Source organism: Panthera pardus, unplaced genomic scaffold (assembly GCF_024362965.1).
Source record: "Panthera pardus isolate Hobbes unplaced genomic scaffold, ASM2436296v1 HiC_scaffold_16, whole genome shotgun sequence".
NCBI classification, from domain to species: Eukaryota; Metazoa; Chordata; class Mammalia; order Carnivora; family Felidae; genus Panthera; species Panthera pardus.
Window position 1 is genome coordinate 107,761,009 of NW_026526721.1, and position 20,951 is coordinate 107,781,959.

Consider the following 20,951-nt stretch of genomic DNA (forward strand, 5'->3'; position numbering starts at 1 on the left):
ACTTCTTTATCCATTCATCTATCGATGGACACTTGGGCTGTTCCATAACTTGGCTATTGTAAAAAATGCTGCTATACATATAGATGTGCATGTATTGCTTTGAATTAGTGTTTTTGTGTTTTGGGGGTGAATATCCAATAGTGAAATTACTGGATTGCAGGGTAATTCTATTTTTGACGTTTTGAGGAATCTCCTATACCAGTTTTAGAAGCCCACATCTTTTAAATGACCTACAAAGACCAGCATGACTTGGCTTCTGTGCAGGGAAGTATTAAGCTTGATCAAAGAAAGCATTGGCCCTTTGCCCCCCAGCTCCTGGGAGGTAACCTCTAAGCCCTTGGAATGTTCTACCCAACAAGAGTATCTTTGTTTGCCTGGACGCTTTGGACCCTGCTGAATGGTGTATACTAAATGTATGGTTTATAGTGAGGCCTTGGGCCACTGGGAATCCGCTCATTCTTCACATGGACTGAGTGCCAAGGTCACCCATGCGGGTGATTGGTGTATCTATAGGGCCCATCTCCAGGGAAAAGTCTGGAGACCAAGTCTTGGGTAAGTTGCCCTGGCTGACAATACTCTGTCCATATTGTCGCACACTGTTTCAGGGGGAAATGTGCTTTCCACATAACTCCACGGGGACAAGACAACTAGAAGCTCTAACTGGTTCTCCTGGACTCCATCCTGGGCCCCTTTTCTCAATGGTGATTTTAATCTGTATCTTTTTGCTGCAATAAACTATAACTGTAAATATAACGCTTTGCTGAATTCTGTGAGTCCTTCTAGTGAAGCATATATATACTCTCATTCTAGGCCTTTACACATACTGTGCCCTCTGCCTGGAGTATTCTTCCCCCAAGAAACTCAGGTGATTGTCCTTTTCACCTTCTTCAGATATTTATTCAAATACTGTCTTCTCAGTGAGGTCTTACCTGACTAAACTGTTTAAAATTGTAACTGTCCACTAACACATACACTCTCCCTTCCTCCATGGTTTGTGTTTCTGCAGAGGTCTTATCTTTTCTAAAATGTTACATACTTTATTTAGTTAGCTCACTGTCTACCTCATCCTGACTAGAATGAAATCTTCAAGAAAACAGGGAACTTACTGCTTCTCTCTGTTTTGTTCATTGCTGTGTCTCCTAGAATAGTGTATAACACAAGTGAGAACTTAGTAATAGCTCTTGAATGAAAGAATGAATCTGTGTATACTGGGGAGGAAGTAAGGTAAATAGTTCAACCAAAAATCGACACAGCACCCAAAACAGCAAGGACTGATTAGTGGCCCTAGAAAAGAACTTCATAAAGAGTGCCACTGATGAATTATAAAATAAGGATTAGTAGATTTGGCTACGTGAGCCTGATTTTCTATCTTCTAAGAAAATGTGTTTTGGATCACCCAACATTCTAAACGGGTCATGAGACATAAGAGGGTAATATTTACCCACGTAGGATATCCAGAAACCAAGAACTGGTGAAAACGGAGTAAAAAAAATGGTAGGTCCTTGGAGAAGAAGTGGTTTTGAGGACCCGTTCATTGTCACTGAGGCCCACTCAGGTTCCCTCAGGCAATGAAACCCCTTGAATGGAAAAGTGTGACCCTACTGTTGCTATTGCCTAGTCCCACCAACACTGAGTAGAATAGGTCTGGGTGTTTCTCAGGATGTAAAGCGTGGCCAGAATAAAGTGAGAAACCCCACAATGACTCAATGACCTATTAGGTATCATTGATACCACCAAGGTAGCATCCTCTAACTGCTAATCTCCAGCTGAAGAGTTTCTTAGTTACAGGCCAGATTATTCCTGGGAAAGTCTGATCTATACCAAGAATAAGAGGTCTAATCAGAACTCACAATCATCCATAATTACTGCGTAGAGAGAGAATCCTTTAGTGTATTTAGGATAGTGGGTCATCTAGGAATCCCAACAGGATGGCTGACCCTATAGATTTGTCTCCCATCTTTTGGGAGATGACATATAAATGTTATAATGATATGATGAACCTCTTGCAATGAGATAAAAACCAAAAATGATCAGGACAAGAGTAAACCAAAAAGGGCTAGCTGATGGGATTGATGGACAAGGGGTAGAAAGGGGAAGAATTCATGGTGGAAGGGGTGATAAAGAAGAGACCCATGGCTCTGTAACATTGGTACATAAGAACCACATCTAGGAGAAATGAGGAATATGCCCAGAGGGAAGACCATGAGTATCTTGTCTGGTCTCTGTAACTCAGGACCCCCTTGTGGATAGGGCTGCACAGTGACATCACAGAGAACTTTCTGGAGGAAAGTACAGTGATGCCTTCATGAATGCAGTGAGGTAAATAAATGAATGAAAAGTGAAACAAGATGAATGTCTGAGGAGAAACAAAAATAAAGTGGGCTTATAACATTATGATAGGTATGAAAGGCAACTTCAAGGGTCTTAAAATGCAACCTATTTCCTATGAGAACAATGTTGTCCCCAAGTACCACTATCTCAAAGGAGGACATTGGGAGGCTTTTAGTAAAAAGAGAAAGGTAGGAAGTAAATGGCAGGGGACTATGGGTGGAGAGTCTGGCGGAGCAATTCCTTGTATCGGATAATCCAGCTGATTGTCAGCGAAGAATGAAGGCTTATTTGTTATAATCCTGCCTAATAATTCATTTACTCAGCAAATGTTTACTGAGTTCTACACTAGAGACTAGACTCTAGGGATGAAGCAATTAGCCATACAGATAAGATCCCTGTCTTCCTGGGGCTCACACGCTAGTGGGAGAGACAGACATTACAGAAATAAACAAATCAGAGTGCTAAGAGAAAAAAAACAGGCAGAAAGGAAGGAGGTACTAATTTGATGAATCTTAGAAAGAAGTTACAGTGAGAATTCAGCTCTCGGGAAATTATGCATGGAGGTGCCAGTCATGCACAATGGTCATCTCAGGAGCAATGACAGCTCCTTTTTAAAGCCTTAACCACCTTCCAAGTGTATGTGTTGTCATTGTGTGCTGAATTACAGAGTGCTGCAAAATTACAAAAGCAGTGACCTGTTACAAACCCTTTCAATGCTAAAGCAGAGCTTAGATACCTAATGAGCTACACATTCTACACCCACACTCTTCAATTGTCAGAGCCTCTAAAACATTCTGCCTTTACAAATTAAAAGGATTATCATGAGGGAAAAAATAGACTAAAGACAACTGGGTCAAAAACTCCTTGCCTAAAGATAGTCCATATACCCCACTGGGCACCTGAGTTTCCCTGGCTGCTGGGCAGCTCACTACCTCCTCCTCTCCCACAGCGGGCTCACTGGGACCTTGGGCCAGAATCCACGCCATCCCTCTGGAGACTGTTTGTGCCAGGCCCCTCCCTCTGCTGCTGCTCCAGCCATTTGGAGGTGTCTCTGGGCCCGTTTCCTTGGTACTTGCCTTTGGAGCTGGATAGCACCTGCTTGACCCTCCCAGCCCTCTTCGCTCTGCATGTCTGTGCTCAGAGGGCCTGACTCCAGTTCCTGGTAACTCAACAGCCCCACCGCCAGCACACTCCCCTCAGCGGATATGCTGAGCAGAAGAACACAGATGACTGAATTTATGTGGGTCAATTAGGTCCGTACGTCTTTGAAATCCGCCTCAGCCTTGGACCTAAAGTCCAAGATGAAAACGTTGTGGCCCTTGTTGGGTAGCTGCGGACGACATGGGCTTGGACGCGGAACTGGGAGCAGTAACCAGCAGACTGTAGGACAAGCACAGCAATTAGGCTGCACGACAGCACCACCTCCCAACCCCAAGCAGAAATTGCAAAGAGTCACGGCCCTTTTCCCACTGACCTCCTCCCTGAGCTAAATTTAATTCCAGCCTGAACTGCTCCAGATTGACGGAAACTAAAAAGACATGACAACTAAACTGTGATCCTAAACCGGATCTAATACTAGTGGAGAAAAAAAAAAAAAATTGCTTGTAAGGGCATTACTGTGTCAGCTGACGAAATTGGAATACAGATGTATACATCATATAAAAGTAGCATACCATGGAAATATAACTGAAGTTGGAAATCGTGTAGGGGTGTATGTAAGGGGTAAAGGGCCATAACATATGTAATTTACTCTCAAACTTACTCTCTTGGAAAAACAAATTGGGAGGTGGGGGGAGGGGTGCAGGGAGCAAGCACAGAAGAAAATGTGCAAAGGTTAACGCAATTGGGGCAAAATCTTCACAATATGTTAAAAAATCAAGTGCCTAAAAATTCTTTGTACTCTTCTTATAAGTTCCTGTGAGACTGAAATTAGTTTCAAAATAATTTTTTTTTTTTATAATCTGGTTTTAAGAACTAGGTAGGTTGTCTAAAAATAGCTCCTCTACTACCTGGACTGTCATGATTAGAGGTTCATTTCTTTGGATGTGACATATTTGCAGACCACCGCAATTTCTCCACATCAACTGGGTCCGCTTTGCTTTCTCCTTTTGAAAACAAAATGTCCTTTTGCTTCATAATTGTTTGAAACACAAAGACTTAGAACATATCTTCATCTGAACATTGGCATACATCACAAGATATATAACTGAAATCTTAGGGAGTATCAATTCATAATTAGCTGGGGACAGGCAGAGGAATCACTAGAAAAGAAGCTAAAGCAATAGGTGTGGAGAGGTGTCCCATATAAATGAAAATGAGCCATGAATACAGAGGAGGAAGGGCACCATTATTCCTCAACCTCTTAATTTGGTGCTGAGCCAGACCTGAGGGGTAATGTTCTACAAACTACCATGGATTCTAAGCTAGCCTTCTCTCTGACAACGCTGATGACACTCTCCTTCCAGATTCCCTACACCTGCTCCATCTCAACTGTGCAACAAGGTGCCTGCAACCAAGATGGGGCAAAAGACATCAATAGAACATTCTCTAAAGCAAGGCCAAGGAGGTGAGGCGTATGCCTTTCTTTTCTCCACCAGCCATGCCCCAGAGGTTTGTGGTGGGCTTCAGAATCTCCCGTGTTGGAAACTCCCAGACACAGAAATTTGCTCTATCAAATATCTAACTTATATAGGTTATAATAACATAGGCTTGCTATGGATCAGGGCTTCTCAGAATCCTGAGAATATGCTGGCCATAATTTATTTTTTCTCGCTATAGGACATTTGCCACGTGGTACCAAAAAAGATACTTCTTAATCTCCAGAATCAAGGAAAATATGCAGATTAGAATTTAAATTCTGGTCTAGGATTATCTGGGGAAAGTGTAAAGATTTCTGCGAGCTGTGGTTAAGGAACCCGGGGGCTTAATTTTCTTTATGAAATAGCGCATCCTAGTGGCATTCCCAGAAACTGCAGGGAAATTCAGAATTCTTCCCCCCCACTTACCGTCCCCTCCCCCCACCTTGAGTGAGTACATATTGGACCTACAGTAGCTCCTTGGTCAGAAAAACCAGGTCTCAGTGCTATTTCTTTTTTTTTTTTTTTTTTAAACCGCCATCAGGAATTTCTATATGAGAAAACGTGGGTTCATATAACCCACTCTTGTTCTGGAGACGTGAATTTCAAATGTTTTTATTCAGTTACATAAACAAAGCAACTTTTCCCTTGGAAAAACACAAGTGGAAATTTCAAAACAGAACAGAAATAATATTTCAACTCCAAGTGGCACGCATCTCTCACTTTTGCTTAAATTTTAAAGCATTTTCTATCTAAACTGACACTTTTAAAACCTACTTATTTTAGAACTTGTGTTACATTCAAAAGGAAATAAACATTCTGCTCCATTCTGAATAGGCCCCTTTCACTAAGCCTTTGAGCCCCTTCACCAGCAGCCTATTCAGATTTCAGGTCATCACACACGTTCTGGGTCTGAACCATCTCCCTGTCACTGAAGTTCCTCCAGAAATGTTGAAGCCAGGAGAGCCACAGAGGGCTCAGAGCAAATTAGCACAGGCCTCGCGACTGACCAAAATTAGGCCAGTCTAAAATAAACCATGTAGGCTTTTTTTTTTTAATGTAGAAAATATAACCCCCTGCACAGGGAGCATTTACTAGTTTTTATTTATTTATTTATTTTTTAGCCTTTTAATTTTCACGGTCATGGCCATAGCTCCTTCTCAAGTATGTTTGAGTGTGCCAAGCATTTTGTGAAAAAAGTAGGTCACGGGAATGCATTGCAAAGGGATTTTGTTTGGGGGTTAGAAGTGGGGGGCTGGAAAGAAGACAGTGAGTTCAATTTGGGAATAGAAATAATTTTCAGTTTCTACGCTGTACTATGGAAATGATGAAAAGGAGGAAGAGCAAGATGGGGACAGTCTTTCCTGAGTGCCCACTATTTGTGCCTTTGCATGAATATTATTATCCCGTGAAGTAGGGTTTGTTTTCATTTTATGGGTAAGGAAGCCAGAGATCAAAGAAAGAGGGAAGAGGGAAGGTGGACTTCAAATCCCGAAGCTGGGACATCATCTTATCACTAGGACAGAACCCAGGAAAAGGTTTTCAGAGTGAAAATAATTCTACTTGTCCTTAGAATCTCCATTGAGAGACCAGTGAAAACTATCAGTTAACGAATGCTCTTAGTCACTTTGCCCCACCTCTTTGAGAAAGCAGTGGAGTGAGTGAGGTTTCTCTCTAGCTTTCCTATCCTCTTCTTCAGTTCCTTCCCTCCTATGTCCCCGTACGTCAACTTGTAGCTCCGTACCTGTGCCCTGACACACAAGCTTTCCTCTTGATCTGGTCTGGAAACTTTCTTTCTGCCTTCTCTGTTTTCAGGTCAGGTCTGGCCAATATCTTGTCTTTGCCTCGGTCAGCTGCCTCTTAGCTTGGATTAATATTTCTATTTTAACAGCACTGATGCCTCTAGTTGGAGAACATCTCAGATACTGTGGCAAGCTGATGAGAGAGGTATTGTGGGCTGGTGTGAGTTTTGGGCTTTTAACTGTATTCTGTTTCAAATATTTCTGTTCTGGCCACAATGCTAGGCACTGGAAATACACAGATTGATAAAAGATTACCTATCTTCATATACACCATTTGGAGAGAAATTTATTACAATGCTTCATGAAGCTGTTTTGGGCTACGCGTGAGATGAAAGGACAAAACCCCACATTTTCTCAATAGATCCTAAGGACAGCTTCCAACAGAAGAAAAAATTGTAAAAGCAAGTGAGGAAAGGAGGGTGGTAAGCCCAGTGTTTTGCAAAACTCAATTTGTAGGTGTTATTTTTGCCCGTCTCTTTGTTAGATACATTGTTACACACATTTCCTTTCAACCCTCTGGAAATTGACTACATCGTGGGTTCCCAAGATTGGCTGAGAAGGAGGTTGGAGCAAGAGAGCTCAGTCTCCCGCTCCCGCAAGGGGTGAGCTAAGCCATGTGTGACTTCATTTTAGTCTTACAACAGTGTTGTAAGGTAACTTCAACTGGGTCCATTTTACAGATGAGGAAACTGAGGATCAGCAAGGTTAGGTAACATACTGCGTCTAAGACACAGGAGCAAATATGAAGTTAGAGCACTATTAGTGGGGGAAGGAGAAGTCCCTACTTCTTGCTCTTTAATGTCTTTCTTTCTGCTCCCCAACTTCTAAATAGATGCACCCCAGTCAAGCAAAACACATGTACTGAGCACTGTCAAAGGGAGGATTGCAAAATATTATAAGCTCTGGTCCTTGGTCCTCAAGGTAACAGCAACATAATTTTGAGAATAAGACACACACACAGATACACACGTACACACACACACACACACACACACACACACACACAAATAACTAACAATCCAAATCTATGTGGAGCAAAGACAGATCATTCTGTAAGAGAGAAGACTGTGAGTTGGATTTGCCTAGGCAAGGAGGATGTATACGAATATTCTAGTTGCAGCAAGTTATGATGAGTGGAGACCCAGTGGTCCAGGGCAGGGGTGGAGGATCCGTGTGCAGAGCAATAGGACCGAAGCAGGTTGCAGAGCAGAGCAAAAAAGACAGGTGACCAGAAAAGTAGACCAGAGCTTGTGAATGTGACCGGGACTGCAGCATGCCCAGGAAGCAGTGTGGGCACACGGGTGTGTGCACACGTGCGTGCATGGATGGGCATGGGCTGGGATGGGAACTAGGGGGCTGGGAATAAATATGGAGAGTGTAGAGAAAACACTGGACTGGGTCCCGAGGTACAGGGGTTCTCGTCCCAGCTTTGCTGCTGGCTGCAAATGCAACCTCAGGCTAGTCACCCAACATTGCAGCCTTGCTTCTCTTCAGCTGTAAGACCAGAAATTGGAGATCATCTCCAAGATCTGTCAGTAGTTTTAAGACGTCCCCCTGCCTCTCCTTTTCTTCTGCTCCTTCTTCACCATCAGCTCCAGAATATGAGAAGTGTTCTCTTTGGTTTGCAAATAGCATAACTTTTTTTTTTTCAACTTGAGAAACAATTAGTTCATTGCATGAATCTGGACAAGCCCTGTTACTGTAAAAGAATAGTGAAAGCTGCATCATCATTAACAGGGAATTTTTAAAGTGTAAATAATCTCAAACTGATGTTTCTATTAAGCCAATGTCATTTCTTCGCTAGCCACCTGCTTGCTTTCGCTGAATTATTTTTTGCGGCAATGCCACTGTTAATGTTAGGGGATCCACAGTAAAGAGCCCTAGGAACCTCACTGCTGTGTTTACTGTAAGGATATTTTTGAGGATGTTACTAATTACATAAAGAAGAACCATGAGAGAAATTTTGCTCTGGTATCCAGATTAAAAAAAAGATGTGCCAACACTGCTCAAGTGGTCTATCCTTACCTACCTCACGGACTCCATAACTGTTGTAAAGAGCTCCATTTCACTATTCACAATTTGGTGTTGCTGGGAAGCCCAGAGCCAAATCTGGTCCAAGCACATGGCTTGCGCATGGCTTGCTCAACTCACCCCGGGCAACATGTCTTCCCTGGCTGCTCTTAATCTTTCTTGAACTCATTTCTTCTTCTTTGTTATTTTTATCTTTCTGAATTATATGCACTTGGGTACCTTAAATACCTCTGGAAACAAAGAAGTTTAAAAATAAATATAAAAAATAAATAAAAATAAATATAAATTTAAAAATAAATATAAATAAATATTAAATATAAATAAATAAGTAACTTCATGCAACTGAAAGCTTTGTTTTCTAGACCAGAGGCCAGCAAACTGTGGCCTATTGGCCAAATCCAGTTGTTTTTGTATGGGCCTCAAGTTAAGATTGACCTGTACATTTTTTCATCGTTTGGGAGAAAAAAGGAAGATGGTTTATGATGTGCAGAAATTATGTAAAACTCAGTGTCATAATTCAGTGCCCATAAAGTTTTATTGGAACACAGCCACACCCACTCGTTCACTTACTGTCAATGATTGGTTTCACCCTCCCACGGCAGAGTTCAGTAGCTATGACAAAGGTGGATGTGGCCCCTGAGTGTAAAATATTTACTACCTGGACTTTTACGGGAAAAAAAATTGCCGATCCCTGAATTAGACTTTCATTTTACATCTGTGTAAGTTCCTCCTGGCTAATTACAAAATTGCTTCAAAGCTGGGTGTTTGCTGCATCCTCACTCCGTCTAGATATTTTTTGTGTTTTGTCCATAAAACTATCTCTCAGTGTACTTTAACCTCGACCTAAGCTCAGGTTTATTATCTGGCTCAGATTTCAATGCTGTGTAATAGAGACAATTGACTTTGCGCCTCTTAGAAATGACTAAAGGACTCTCTTGGGTAACTATTTTATAGACACTAATAAAATGAATCCACAAAAACCTTCTATTTTTGCAGAAAATTCTAAGCCAACAGAAGGATCTACACAGCAACTTGGCACTTTTTACACCACGTTCAAACAATTCCCTCCAGTTTCTTTTCAGTTGATACATGTGTTTGCATATTTACTGATTTTTTTCCTCTCCTGGTCACCCTCAGTTAGAAATAAAACAAGTCTCCATGGAAACACAACAGAATGCTCTCTCACAGATGATCGAGGGACCTAAGCAGCTGGTATTGGGCTGAAGGCTGCAGTGGCATCTGACCAAATTAGGAAGAGAAAACAGCTCACCGGCTCCTTCAGACCTCTCAGAATTCTAAAGCTCAGCATGAAAACCTACACAGATTGTGAATTACCGCAGATTTCTTTTTATCCCTTCTTTTCTTTCTGAGAGATGTTCTATCTTATCATGTGATATTCTTATATTCTTATAAAATATTCTGTCTTACCCCTGTGTACATTTCAGCCATAGGGGTTTTCATCCCGTCCCCTAGAATGAATGACAGAGTCTACAAAATAAGCAGGAGAGGAACTTCTATCAATGAGCACCTGCTGTGTGTCAGGCACTTACATGTCACAGCCAGATTAATGTCACACAGTTTGTAGAGCAGAAGAGCTAGGATTTGAACTCTCTTCTGGTTAACTCTAAAGCCCATTCTCTTTCCAGTACACATGAAATAATATCCTTCAGAAAGAAGAAAATAGAAGAGGCAAGATGAAACAAGGTATTTTGACAAAGCCATGGTTGGAGGGCAGTTGGAAATCGGGATAAGGAAAGAAGAATATGAAATTCACCTTCTCACTTAATACTAGGTTTATGAGAAGTCACAGCCAATATGATTTCACTCATATATAGGATTTAAGAAACAAAACAAATGAACAAAGGGGAAAAAACCAAGAAACAGACTCAACTGTAGAGAACAAACTGACGGTTATGGGGGAAGGTGGGTGGGGTGGGTGAGACAGGTGAAGGGGATTAAGAGTACACATATCATGATGAGCACTGAGTCATGTACAGAACTGCTGAATCACTATATTGTACACCTGAAACGAATATAACATTCATTGTGTGTCAAGTATACTGGAATTAAAGTAAAACACTTAAAAAGCAAAAAAGAAGTCATGGCCAAAAGCCAAGTTGGGGTTAGAACAGAGAGAACCTGGGTTCTCTTCCCTAAAAATCCCTCCCTAATGTTCAGAGGAGGATGTTTTAAATAAGGGTGATTAATAAGGGTCTTGAAAGAATAGACAAATTACTATGGGAATCTAGAGAAAGGAGACGTGCTTCAGGTTGGAGGGAGGGGGACGGGAGGAATAATGGAGGAAGGGGTGGTAAAGCACAGCAACCCATCATAATACAGAGCTTTGGCTCTTCCCTGGGGCCAAGTATCCGTTTAACTGAACTTGTGTCTCCTCAAATTCTGATCCCGGAGCTGCACTCTTCTAGGTCCCACTTGTTCCTAGTGTTGCCGAGTGACACAGAACCTTGTCCAAGAGCCCATCTCTGTGACAGGACCAAGCACCCTCAAGGTCACAGAGCCTTGTTCCCCAAGCCTTATGAAGAGTCCCCTTGGAACCGTATTCTCAAACCATGGGAGTATGGGATTGACAGGGGGGCCTCCAGGGCCAGACTGGGGGATGACTGCTCCCCTCAAGCAGGTGGGCTCCAGGCCCCCAGCTTCAACAAGGACACCCTTGCTTTTACCTACTTGAGGAGGGATCATTCCTCTGCTTCAGAACCATTTGAAAACATATTCAGAACCTATCTTCGTCTGAACATTGGCACCCGTCACAAGAGGTCTAACTGACATTCAAACCAGGACTCCTGAGAGAAAGATGCATGTCCTCTGAAGGTTTATAAAGAGTTCATGGCTGGGATGCCTGGGTGGCTCAGTCAGTTGGGTGGCTGACTTCGGCTCAGGTCATGATCTCACAGCTCATGAGTTCAAGCACCACGTAGGGCTCTGTGCTGACAGCTCAGAGCCTGGAGCCTGCTTCAGACTCTGTGTCTCCCTCTCTTTCTTCTGCTCCCCTGCTCGCTCTCTCTCTCTCTCAAAAATAAACATTAACAAAAAAAAAGTCAAGAGTTCGTGGTAAAACCACCCATCCTGTGACAGAGATGCAGAGAGAGATTTTTTTTTAATGAAACAGTTCATCCTCAACTGATCTACATTCAGACATCACCATCCTGCCACCACTGAGGGTCAAGGAAAGCGTAGAGAAGAGAATGGGAGGAGATGGAGAGAGAAGACAGCTCCTTCTTGTGGAAGCCAGATTCAGGAAAGGTGATTGAGGAACATCAGCATCTCCTCCATCCTGGTGTATGGAGCCATGAGTTCTCTTGGAAAGGTGGTTAGATTCTTCATAGGTTCCATTTCCAAAGCATGTTGGGGTGGGCTGTGGTATGTTTATAATCTCCATAAACCTAGAAGAGTTCCTCTTCTGCATGAGCCCTTTATTGCATAAAGAGTCTGTGTGAAACACATTGCTCTCCACAGAAAGAAGTCATTTCGTTGCAAATTGCTTTATTAGCCAAATTAGATGATAAAACTAGGGCAGTATCTACTACACTAAAATAGACCTTTAGATTATGGAAAAGTGAAATCATTGGAGACATCGTGTCCATGCAAAAACAATCTTACTCTGGAGAAGGAAAAGCTTTGACTTGAGCTAGGACAGCCGTTCTTCACGAATGTTAAATTCTTTTTTCCGTTTTCAACACCCTTGTCCTTCTGAATGGCTTTTGCTCAGTTTCTTGGATATTTAAGACTCTAGGCATTTGTCAGGCAAGCATTAGTGTCGGTGCCCCTGGGTGATTCAGCTAAGCACAGGCATGTCTTAGCGAGGTTTGGACAATAATTGCTCTGACAAAGAATGATACTTCCCATCTCAGAACAATTTATGAAGATTACACACCCAACCCCACACCAGGGGAAAACTTCTCCCTTTTGTTAATCTTTCACAGAATAAATGATGGTGTTGGAAGTTTGGAGAACAGCCCGTAATTTATCTCAGGCTGCAATGATAAAAAGTGCCGTCGTTTCAAGAAGAACTTGTTCATGAGCTACTTTATTAACCATTAGCACAGACCACATGATTCAGACTTAGAAGAAAATAACGGCCTTAACATCCAGGCAGCATATTAAAAAAATCCTACTCTTAATTTATAAATTCCCTTAAGAAGAATAGAGCCCCCATTCTTCATTAAGACCTGCTAAGTCACCTACCTCCTCAAAGCCAAAGATATTATTTCTACAGGCAACACACGGTTAGGATCCTCCACAGAGAGCCTGACTATCCTCTATGTAACCCTTTAAGTAAAGAGAAAGTAGACAATATAGAGCGCAAGAAACTAAGGCAGACCAAGAAGAGGGCTCCCTGCATTCATTTTTCTTTTCCTTTTTCCACACAGTGTTTGCTTTGTTATTTCAGTCCTTATTTCTTTAACAACAAGAACCCTTGACCTCCGTGCAGTGCCCTGGTTGAATAACATTGCAACCGGCCAGTACCTGTAAGCCATGCCCGTCTCTGCCCTGGTGGTTTCCTGCAATGAAATTCCATGGACACGTAAAAACTTCTCCAAATATTTCCGTTCCGCTGCTCCACTAGGCCTCACCGGCCAGCAGGCTGCCTGAGGTGGAGGCTTGGTCACTGCTATGTGCCGTCTACATTTCAGAGCCGATTCACTGGATTTGGGCAGACCCAGCTTGGGGCTGGGGATGTCCGCACAGGCAGGTTTATACAGATGCATGTTTCCAAAACCCAAGAACGCAAAGCTAATTTCACAGTACTTAGCTCTGAGACTGGCTGTATCTTGCTATGATTACTTGGGTTATCTGGCTTTAGTGTGTCCCTAAAAGGGATCAGCTCGTTTGCCTTAGCTGCCCCTTACTATTTTTTGTATGTGAGCAGACTCTGGAGTCCCCGGCAGAGCTCCTAGATACATGTCTCTGTTGAAACCTTAGAAAACAAAACAAAACAAAACCCTGACAAAGTCCAATCCCTTTTCTTGTCCCCGTTAAGTTCCCAAAGTCAAGCTTCAGCAACTATGTATTGGCCCCTGGGGAAAAAATACGGGCACTCTTTCCCATGTCTTTCTATTTAGGTAAAAGGAAATATTTGGGTGGGATATAGGCCAAATGTTCTGTTCTCATAAGGATCATAAGGCCTTGGGGATGATTCATGAGTGTGTAATGAGACCTTTCGAAGTACTTCATAATCAAATAATTTATTATACTAGAGACATGATTCATTTGGGTAGAAGGTCCATCAGTCTTTTTCTTTTTAAGATGTTGCTATCAAGTGATAGGAAATATCAATAGGATGGTTGTAAAAAGCAAAAGGCCTACACAAATAGGACCCAGTGATTTTTGACAGAGATGTAAGAGCGATTCGATAGAAAAAGGATAAGCTTGGGGTGCCTGGGTGGCTCAGTCGGTTGAGCGCCGACTTCGGCTCAGGTCACGATCTCGCGGTCCGTGAGTTCGAGCCCCGCATCGGGCCCCTGTGCTGACAGCTCAGAGCCCGGAGCCTGTTTCAGATTCTGTGTCTCCCTCTCTCTGACCCTCCCCCATTCATGCTCTGTCTCTCTCTGTCTCAAAAATAAATAAACGTTAAAAAAAAAAATTAAAAAAAAAAAAAAAAGAAAAAGGATAAGCTTTTCAACAAATGGTACTGGAGCAGTTGGACACCCATAAGCAAAAACAAACAAAAACAAATGAGCCCTGACTTAAACTTCATATTTATACAAAAAAATAAATCAAACTGTGTCACAGACATAGATATAAACCATAAAACTTCTAGGAAAAAACAGAGGAGAAAATCTTCAAGACCTAGGGATAAGTGAAGAATTCTTAGAGCCGACACCAAAAACACAGCCCATAAAAGAAAAAATTAGTAAATTAGATGCCATCAACATTCAAAACTTTTTCTCCATGAAAGACCCTGTAAAGAGGATATGAAAACAACTGGGACCGGGAGGAAGTATTTGCAAACCATGTCCAACAAAGGGCTTATATCCAGAACATACAAAGAAGTCTCAAAACTCAACCATAAAAACATAAACACTCCAATTAGCTGATGGACAAAAGACATTAACGGATGTTTCACTGAAGAAAATATACGGATGGAAAATAAGCATGTGAAAATAAGTTCCACATCATTAGCTATTCGGGAAATGCAGATTAAGCCCATGAGATATTACTACACACACCAGACTAGCTAAATAAAAATACCAATAACACCACATGCTGGCAAAGATTCAGAGAAACTGAATGACTCACACATTGTTGGGGGAGATGTACATTGGAAAAGAGTATGGCAATTTCTTATAAAACTACACATACCAAACCTACCACAGGACACAGTAGTTGTACTCTTGGGTTATTTCCCCCAGAGAAATGAAATCTATGTTGACACAGAGAAACTATACACAGATGTCCATAACAGGTTTATTCAAAATAGCCAAAAACTGGAAACAACCCCAATTTCCTATAACAGGTGAATGGTTAAACTGTGGCATATCCACACTATGGAATAGTATTCAGCAATAAAAAGGAATGAACTACTGATATACGCAACGACTTGAATGGATCTCAAGGGAATTTGCTGAGTGGAAAAAAGCCAAATTACACATATCAAATAGGACTTATTTTCTCTCCCTTTCCCCCACCATATCACAAACACTCCCTCCCAGCTTCCCAATTTTCCTGGGGAAAATCATTACTTATCTTGTTTTCTAATTGTTCAATATATGTCTTGTCTTGCCAATGTTTCAATAAGGTCCTTAAGAGAAAAAAAAATCATCATACTGCATGATTCCATCTAGATCATATTCTTTAACTGATAGAATTACACACATGGATAACCAATTAGTGGTTTCCAGGGGTTAGAGAATTGGAAAGAGAGGGAGGTGGCTCAGTCAATAAAAGGGTAGATGAGGGATTCTTGTGCTGGAATTGTTGTGTCTTGACTATGGTGGTGGCCACATCACTCTACCTGTGTGATAAAATGGCCTGGAGCTAACACACACACACACAGACACACACACACACACACACACACACACAGACACACACACACAAATGAGTGCATGCAAAACTAGTGAAATCTGAATAAGGTCAGTGGCTTGCATCACCATCAATTTCCTAATTGTAATATTGAACTATAGTTATGTAAGGTATCATCATTGGGAGTAACTGGGTGAAGGAATTTCTCCATATTGTTCCTTACAACTGCATGTGAATCAATAATGATCTCAACAGAAAAAGTCAAAAAGAGAAAACAAAAAGTCCCCTCATATAAGGGTCCTTTCCCTTTGTGATACCAGCTGCGTCTCTCCTCCAGCGACCACTCCTGGGCATAAATGGTTCATCCAATCCAACAGGCTTCCTACTCCCACCCCACCCATCACCATGGCTTTGCTCACATGACCTCCCCCACCCCATGTCCTGTGAGAGCTCACCTCCTCTAGGAATTCTTGTCCCACCTCCTAGACCCTGGTATATGATTACCTCTTGAAATTCCCCTTGCAATTCACTTCTAAACCACTCACTTGACACCTCTAAACTGTTTCCAAACATTTGTACAAACCTGATGATTCCTGTCCTATTTTTGGACCACGTTTACCATTATTTATTTACTATTTGGAATTCACCTGCTTTTTTTTTTTAACCTAAATGAATATATTTAGTGTTATGAGCTGAATGTTTGTATCCCTCCCCCAAATTCACATGTTGAGATCTAATCTATGATGGCATTGGGAAGTGAGACCTTTGGGAGATAACTAGATCATGAGGGTAGAGCCCTCATGAAGGGGATTAGTTCCTTCCTAAGAAGAGGCCAGAGAGCTAGCTAGCTCTCTTTCCACCGTGTGAGGACACAGCAAAAGACGGCTGTCTATAAACCAGGAAGAGGGCTCTGGCCCAAATCCAACCATGCTGTCACCCTGGGCTTGGAGTTCCCAACCACTAGAACTGTGAGAAATAAACGTTTGTTGCTGAAACCACACAGTCTGCAGTAATCTCCTATAGCAGCCCAAACTAAGAAATTTGGTAAGGAAACCTTGTATTACTAGCATTACACATAGAAAACCTTTATCACTTGAAATAAAAGAGAGCGTAGCCTGTAGAAAATAAGTATAATAAAAATGAAGAATATTATTAAACTGCCAGACAGTGTTGGTGTCCAAAATTTCTGAACCCGAGTCCTACCTCTTTTGGTTTTTTATATCAGAAATTAAAAGGTATTATTAGGTGTTTAGCACAAATCTGAGACTTTTTTTCTCCTTTCTCCTGTTAATGTTTTAAAGGTAATCAGAAGAATTGACAGGAAACTGACACAGGAATACACCACCTTTACAATATGAATCCAAGTTAATGCCCCATCCGTGTCACCTCCTTGTCTGCCAGTGGTACTGGTACCTCCTTTGGGAGACACAGACTCATAACACATTGTCCCAGAGTACTAGATACCTCCTCCTGCAAGTGCACATCTAACTCCTCATCTAAGCTATAAGCTCTTTGAAGAGACGGACAGACTCTATCTGGTATAAGTTTTAACCTCCATCATAACCAGCATGGTATTTTGTGCTCAGTCAACATTTCATAGATATTAAGGGTTTGCCTGCTTGAATTTTAAAATTCCAAAAGCTACTCTTGTCAATCTTTCCATTTTCAAGCTCGCAGCCAAAGCTGAATCTCAGGGGAGAAATAAGAACTTAGAGAGAGGGGGCCAGGAAAAGTTGGAAGAGGATACAAGCAGCGGGATGGAGTAGGGGAGAAACAGGTGTGCCCAAGTAAAGTTGTACCTACTCTTCCACCACTTACACTAGCCCATGGTTGCATCTGACTTTGTGAGCCGTGGAACTGGCTCCCCAGTGGGAATACCCAACAAGGAAGAAGCAGAGGTGAAGTGAAAGAAGTCATGGAAAATGAGACATGAGCCCTGTTCAACACATCACTCTCTTTTTCTGCCCTCTGAATATGGAGCCAAGCCCAGGAGAGGAGAGAGGGATGAGAAAGCCAAGATTTGTCTGAAACCAACATCTCTTTTCATTAAGTTCTAAAAGCTGATCACTGTCATAAAAGGTCCCAGTTTGAAGGTGGGGAGTAAAATATATATTTTTTTTTAAGATTTTTTTTTTAAGTAGTCTCTACACCCAACATGGGGCTCAAACTCACAATCCTGAGATCAAGAGTTGCATACGCTGCTGACTGGGCAGCCCGGTGCCCCAAATAAAAACTATGTTTATAAGAGAACTTTAAGCCCCTTTGGCTGTCAATGCAAATCTTGCAAATGTACAATACTATAAGAAATGCCCCTGAGCAGCTGAGAGGGGCAGTTAATGTCTGCTTTGCTGTCTTTCTCTGTCTCAGGAATGACTATCATATACTGTTCAGAATCTTTAAATACTATGTAATCTCAGTGTGGAGAAAAAATGACAAGACCACTGAGGACAGAGATGTTTCTGGTCATGTTCTGCTGATGGGGTGCTGAGAATCAGAAGTCACAAATAGAAGCTCATATAGCTCTGGGTGGTGAGCAGGCTTTAAACACACCTGTTCAGCATTCATAGGTAACAATGTAACCATGGGCAGGCCTTGACATCTCTGTCCCCTTAGTTTCCTTATTGGCTCAGACTTAGGTAATCTCTTAAGATTCTTCTAGGTCTGGTGTTCTGTGAATCATAAAAACAACTTGGGGGTGCCTGGGTGACTCAGTCGGTTGAGCGTCCAACTTCAGCTCAGGTCATGATCTCGCAGTTCGTGAGTTCGAGCCCCACGTTGGGCTCTGTGCTGACAGCTCGGAGCCTGGAGCCTGCTTCGGATTCTGTGTCTCCCTCTCTCTGCCCCTTCCCCGCTCATGCTCTGTCTCTCTCTGTCTCTCAAAAATGAATAAATGTTAAAAAAAAAAAAAAAACCTACTTAGGCTAGGGGGCACCTGGGTGGTTCAGTCAGTTAAGTGTCTGACTTCAGCTCAGGTCATGATCTCACAGCTCATGGGTTCGAGCCCTGCGTCGGGCTCTGTGCTGACAGCTCAGGGCCTGGAGCCTGCTTCAGATTCTGTGTCTCCTCCTTGCTCTGCCCCTACCCTGCTCACACTCTCTCTCTGTCTCTGTCTCTGTCTCTCTCTCTCTCTCTCTCTCTCAAAAATAAGTAAACATTAAAAAATTTTTTTTAAGAAGAAAAACTACTTGGACTAGACATTCTACAGTGGTAAGGATCCTGCCTGTGTTGACTGGAGAGGCTTGGAGACTATGAATTATTAGCTAGCTCTCTGACACCGGGACCCAGGAGATTGCTGCTATTATTCTTGGAATATACCAGTCACACATATAGCCTGCTTTAAAATTTTTCTTGGCTAAAGAGATGGCCTGTTAAACACTATATCTTGGATTTATGGGAACATCACAGTCACCTAAAAATTGTCTTGGCCTACAATCGAAAACTGAGGCCAGAGCCAGTGGGCCTGGGACAAGGAGACTGTGTTTCCATGGCTGGGGTGAAGGAGGGCTGGCTCTGCTCAAATGAGTTTGGACAAGGGACACCAGACCACAGATCAGAGCCTGTCTCTATTCCAATCATTTATGGGAACTGTGGCTCTTACTCCCACTCAGGGGTCTGCTGGCTAGTGCTCTGCAGGCGATGCTGTGATGAGAGCAGTCACCTGACCGAGATGTCTGCCTTGTTCCACTGGGAGTCATCACAGAGCTTTCTCCTCTTGTCATTGCCATCTTCTCTCTACCTTTGCAGAAGCACCTGGGAGTCTAGTTGTGTGTAGTGAGACCACAGTTAAATATGTGTGTGTCATATCAATGCAACACGATGAAGAAAACCTCACCCCTGCCCTTGAGGAGTTCCCAGTAGGGAGAGGAGAGACCAGTAAAGCTTATAAAGCAGTGAGCTATGAGCTAGGGCCAATCCGTCTCACCTCCTTTTAGGACGAAATGTTCCTAATAATAGACAACAGCAGTTCTGATGGGATTGGGGAGAGAACACATGTGACAGTGCGAGGGATGACAGCATGGGACAAATGGAAAGCCCCGCCCAGCCAGCCTCAGCTCTGAAGGCAGGGCCTCCCCTCAGTCCCAGTCTCCTTTACGTCTTTTCCTTATCCCTGCTGCTTGTATATTATGTACTTTTGCATTATAACATAAAGCAGCCCCTCCTCAATGTACAATCATATTTCTAATACATACTGAGGCAAATACATTATAGCCTTGCTTTACAAAAATGAAGCATACTTATGGATGACCACATGTACAGGTCTCTTCCTTGGCCTATGAAGGGCTTATGGGTGGGGCTGACCCCTGGGATTTCACTGGCATCCTGCATTTATCCCACACTGACCCATATCCACAACCAGAAAGCATCTTTGAGTAGAGTTTGTCATTTGCAGCAAAATCTCCCCTCATCACTTTGAGGGTAACCATCTTGTTCTTTCTGCAAAAGGTCCCCCCCAAAATGCCAAAATGTGGCCTTTAGTCTGGCCACAGGGACCAATGGCCAATGGGACCCAATGTGCAAAAGGGTGCCCTGTGGCCAGAAATACCTTGAAAGGTGGCTGTTGGGGACACAGAGTACCTTGGAAAAGAGGCAGATGAGGAGGAAGGAAGGGTGAGAGAAGGGGCCACTGTCCTATTATATAGGTTTTACACTTTCTTCTTAAGTAATCTTAGGCCATTAAAGGTTTGAAACCAGGATAGTATTATGGTTATAAGCTGTTGAGTCATTACTGAAGTAATGCTCTCAGGATGCTAAGAACATGCTCCTCCCTTATCCCAGCCTGCATTGGCCATGGAGTGGGGGTGGAATATAGTGGAAAGTGCATGGGCTGCAAAACCAGAAAGACTTAGATTCGAATCCTACCCTTTACAGCACACTAGTGGATTGACCATGGGCACTTGCTGAGCTCCAATTAATTCCTCTGGAAAATACACCTCTCCATATTACCTCATAAGGTTGTTGTGAAGATGAAAGGAAGCACAGTGTTTGGTGTGCCTGGCTCAGAATGCATGGCCCAATAAATTGTGTTTATTGTTATAATATCTGTGGTATTACACAACACCAAGGACTGCCTTGGGCATTGTCGTCGGTGTGGATGGCGCCCCCTAGTGTCACACAGCAGCCAAAGCTTTACGTGGCCGACCTAGTAGATGCAGCAAGCAGTCATTTTCAGGGGACATCGATGCTATGAGTTGCATGACTTCAAAATGATGGGATGGCTTTAAAT

At 42.5% G+C, this 20,951-nt stretch overlaps 1 protein-coding gene across 3 annotated transcripts in view; it reads right to left on the minus strand.

Moving 5' to 3' along the window:
• Positions 1 to 20,951, minus strand: part of KCNAB1 (potassium voltage-gated channel subfamily A regulatory beta subunit 1) — a 411,162-nt gene that overhangs the window by 371,224 nt on the left and 18,987 nt on the right. Inside the window, exon 1 of one of the 3 annotated variants that reach the window (XM_019440219.2) lies at positions 13,229 to 13,661. The exons of the other annotated variants lie outside the window; for them this stretch is intronic. Coding sequence (XP_019295764.1) covers positions 13,229 to 13,470 — 242 coding nt within the window. The 5' untranslated portion in view covers positions 13,471 to 13,661. Of the gene's footprint in view, positions 1 to 13,228; positions 13,662 to 20,951 lie in introns of those variants that run through there. 3 annotated transcript variants of the gene reach the window in all.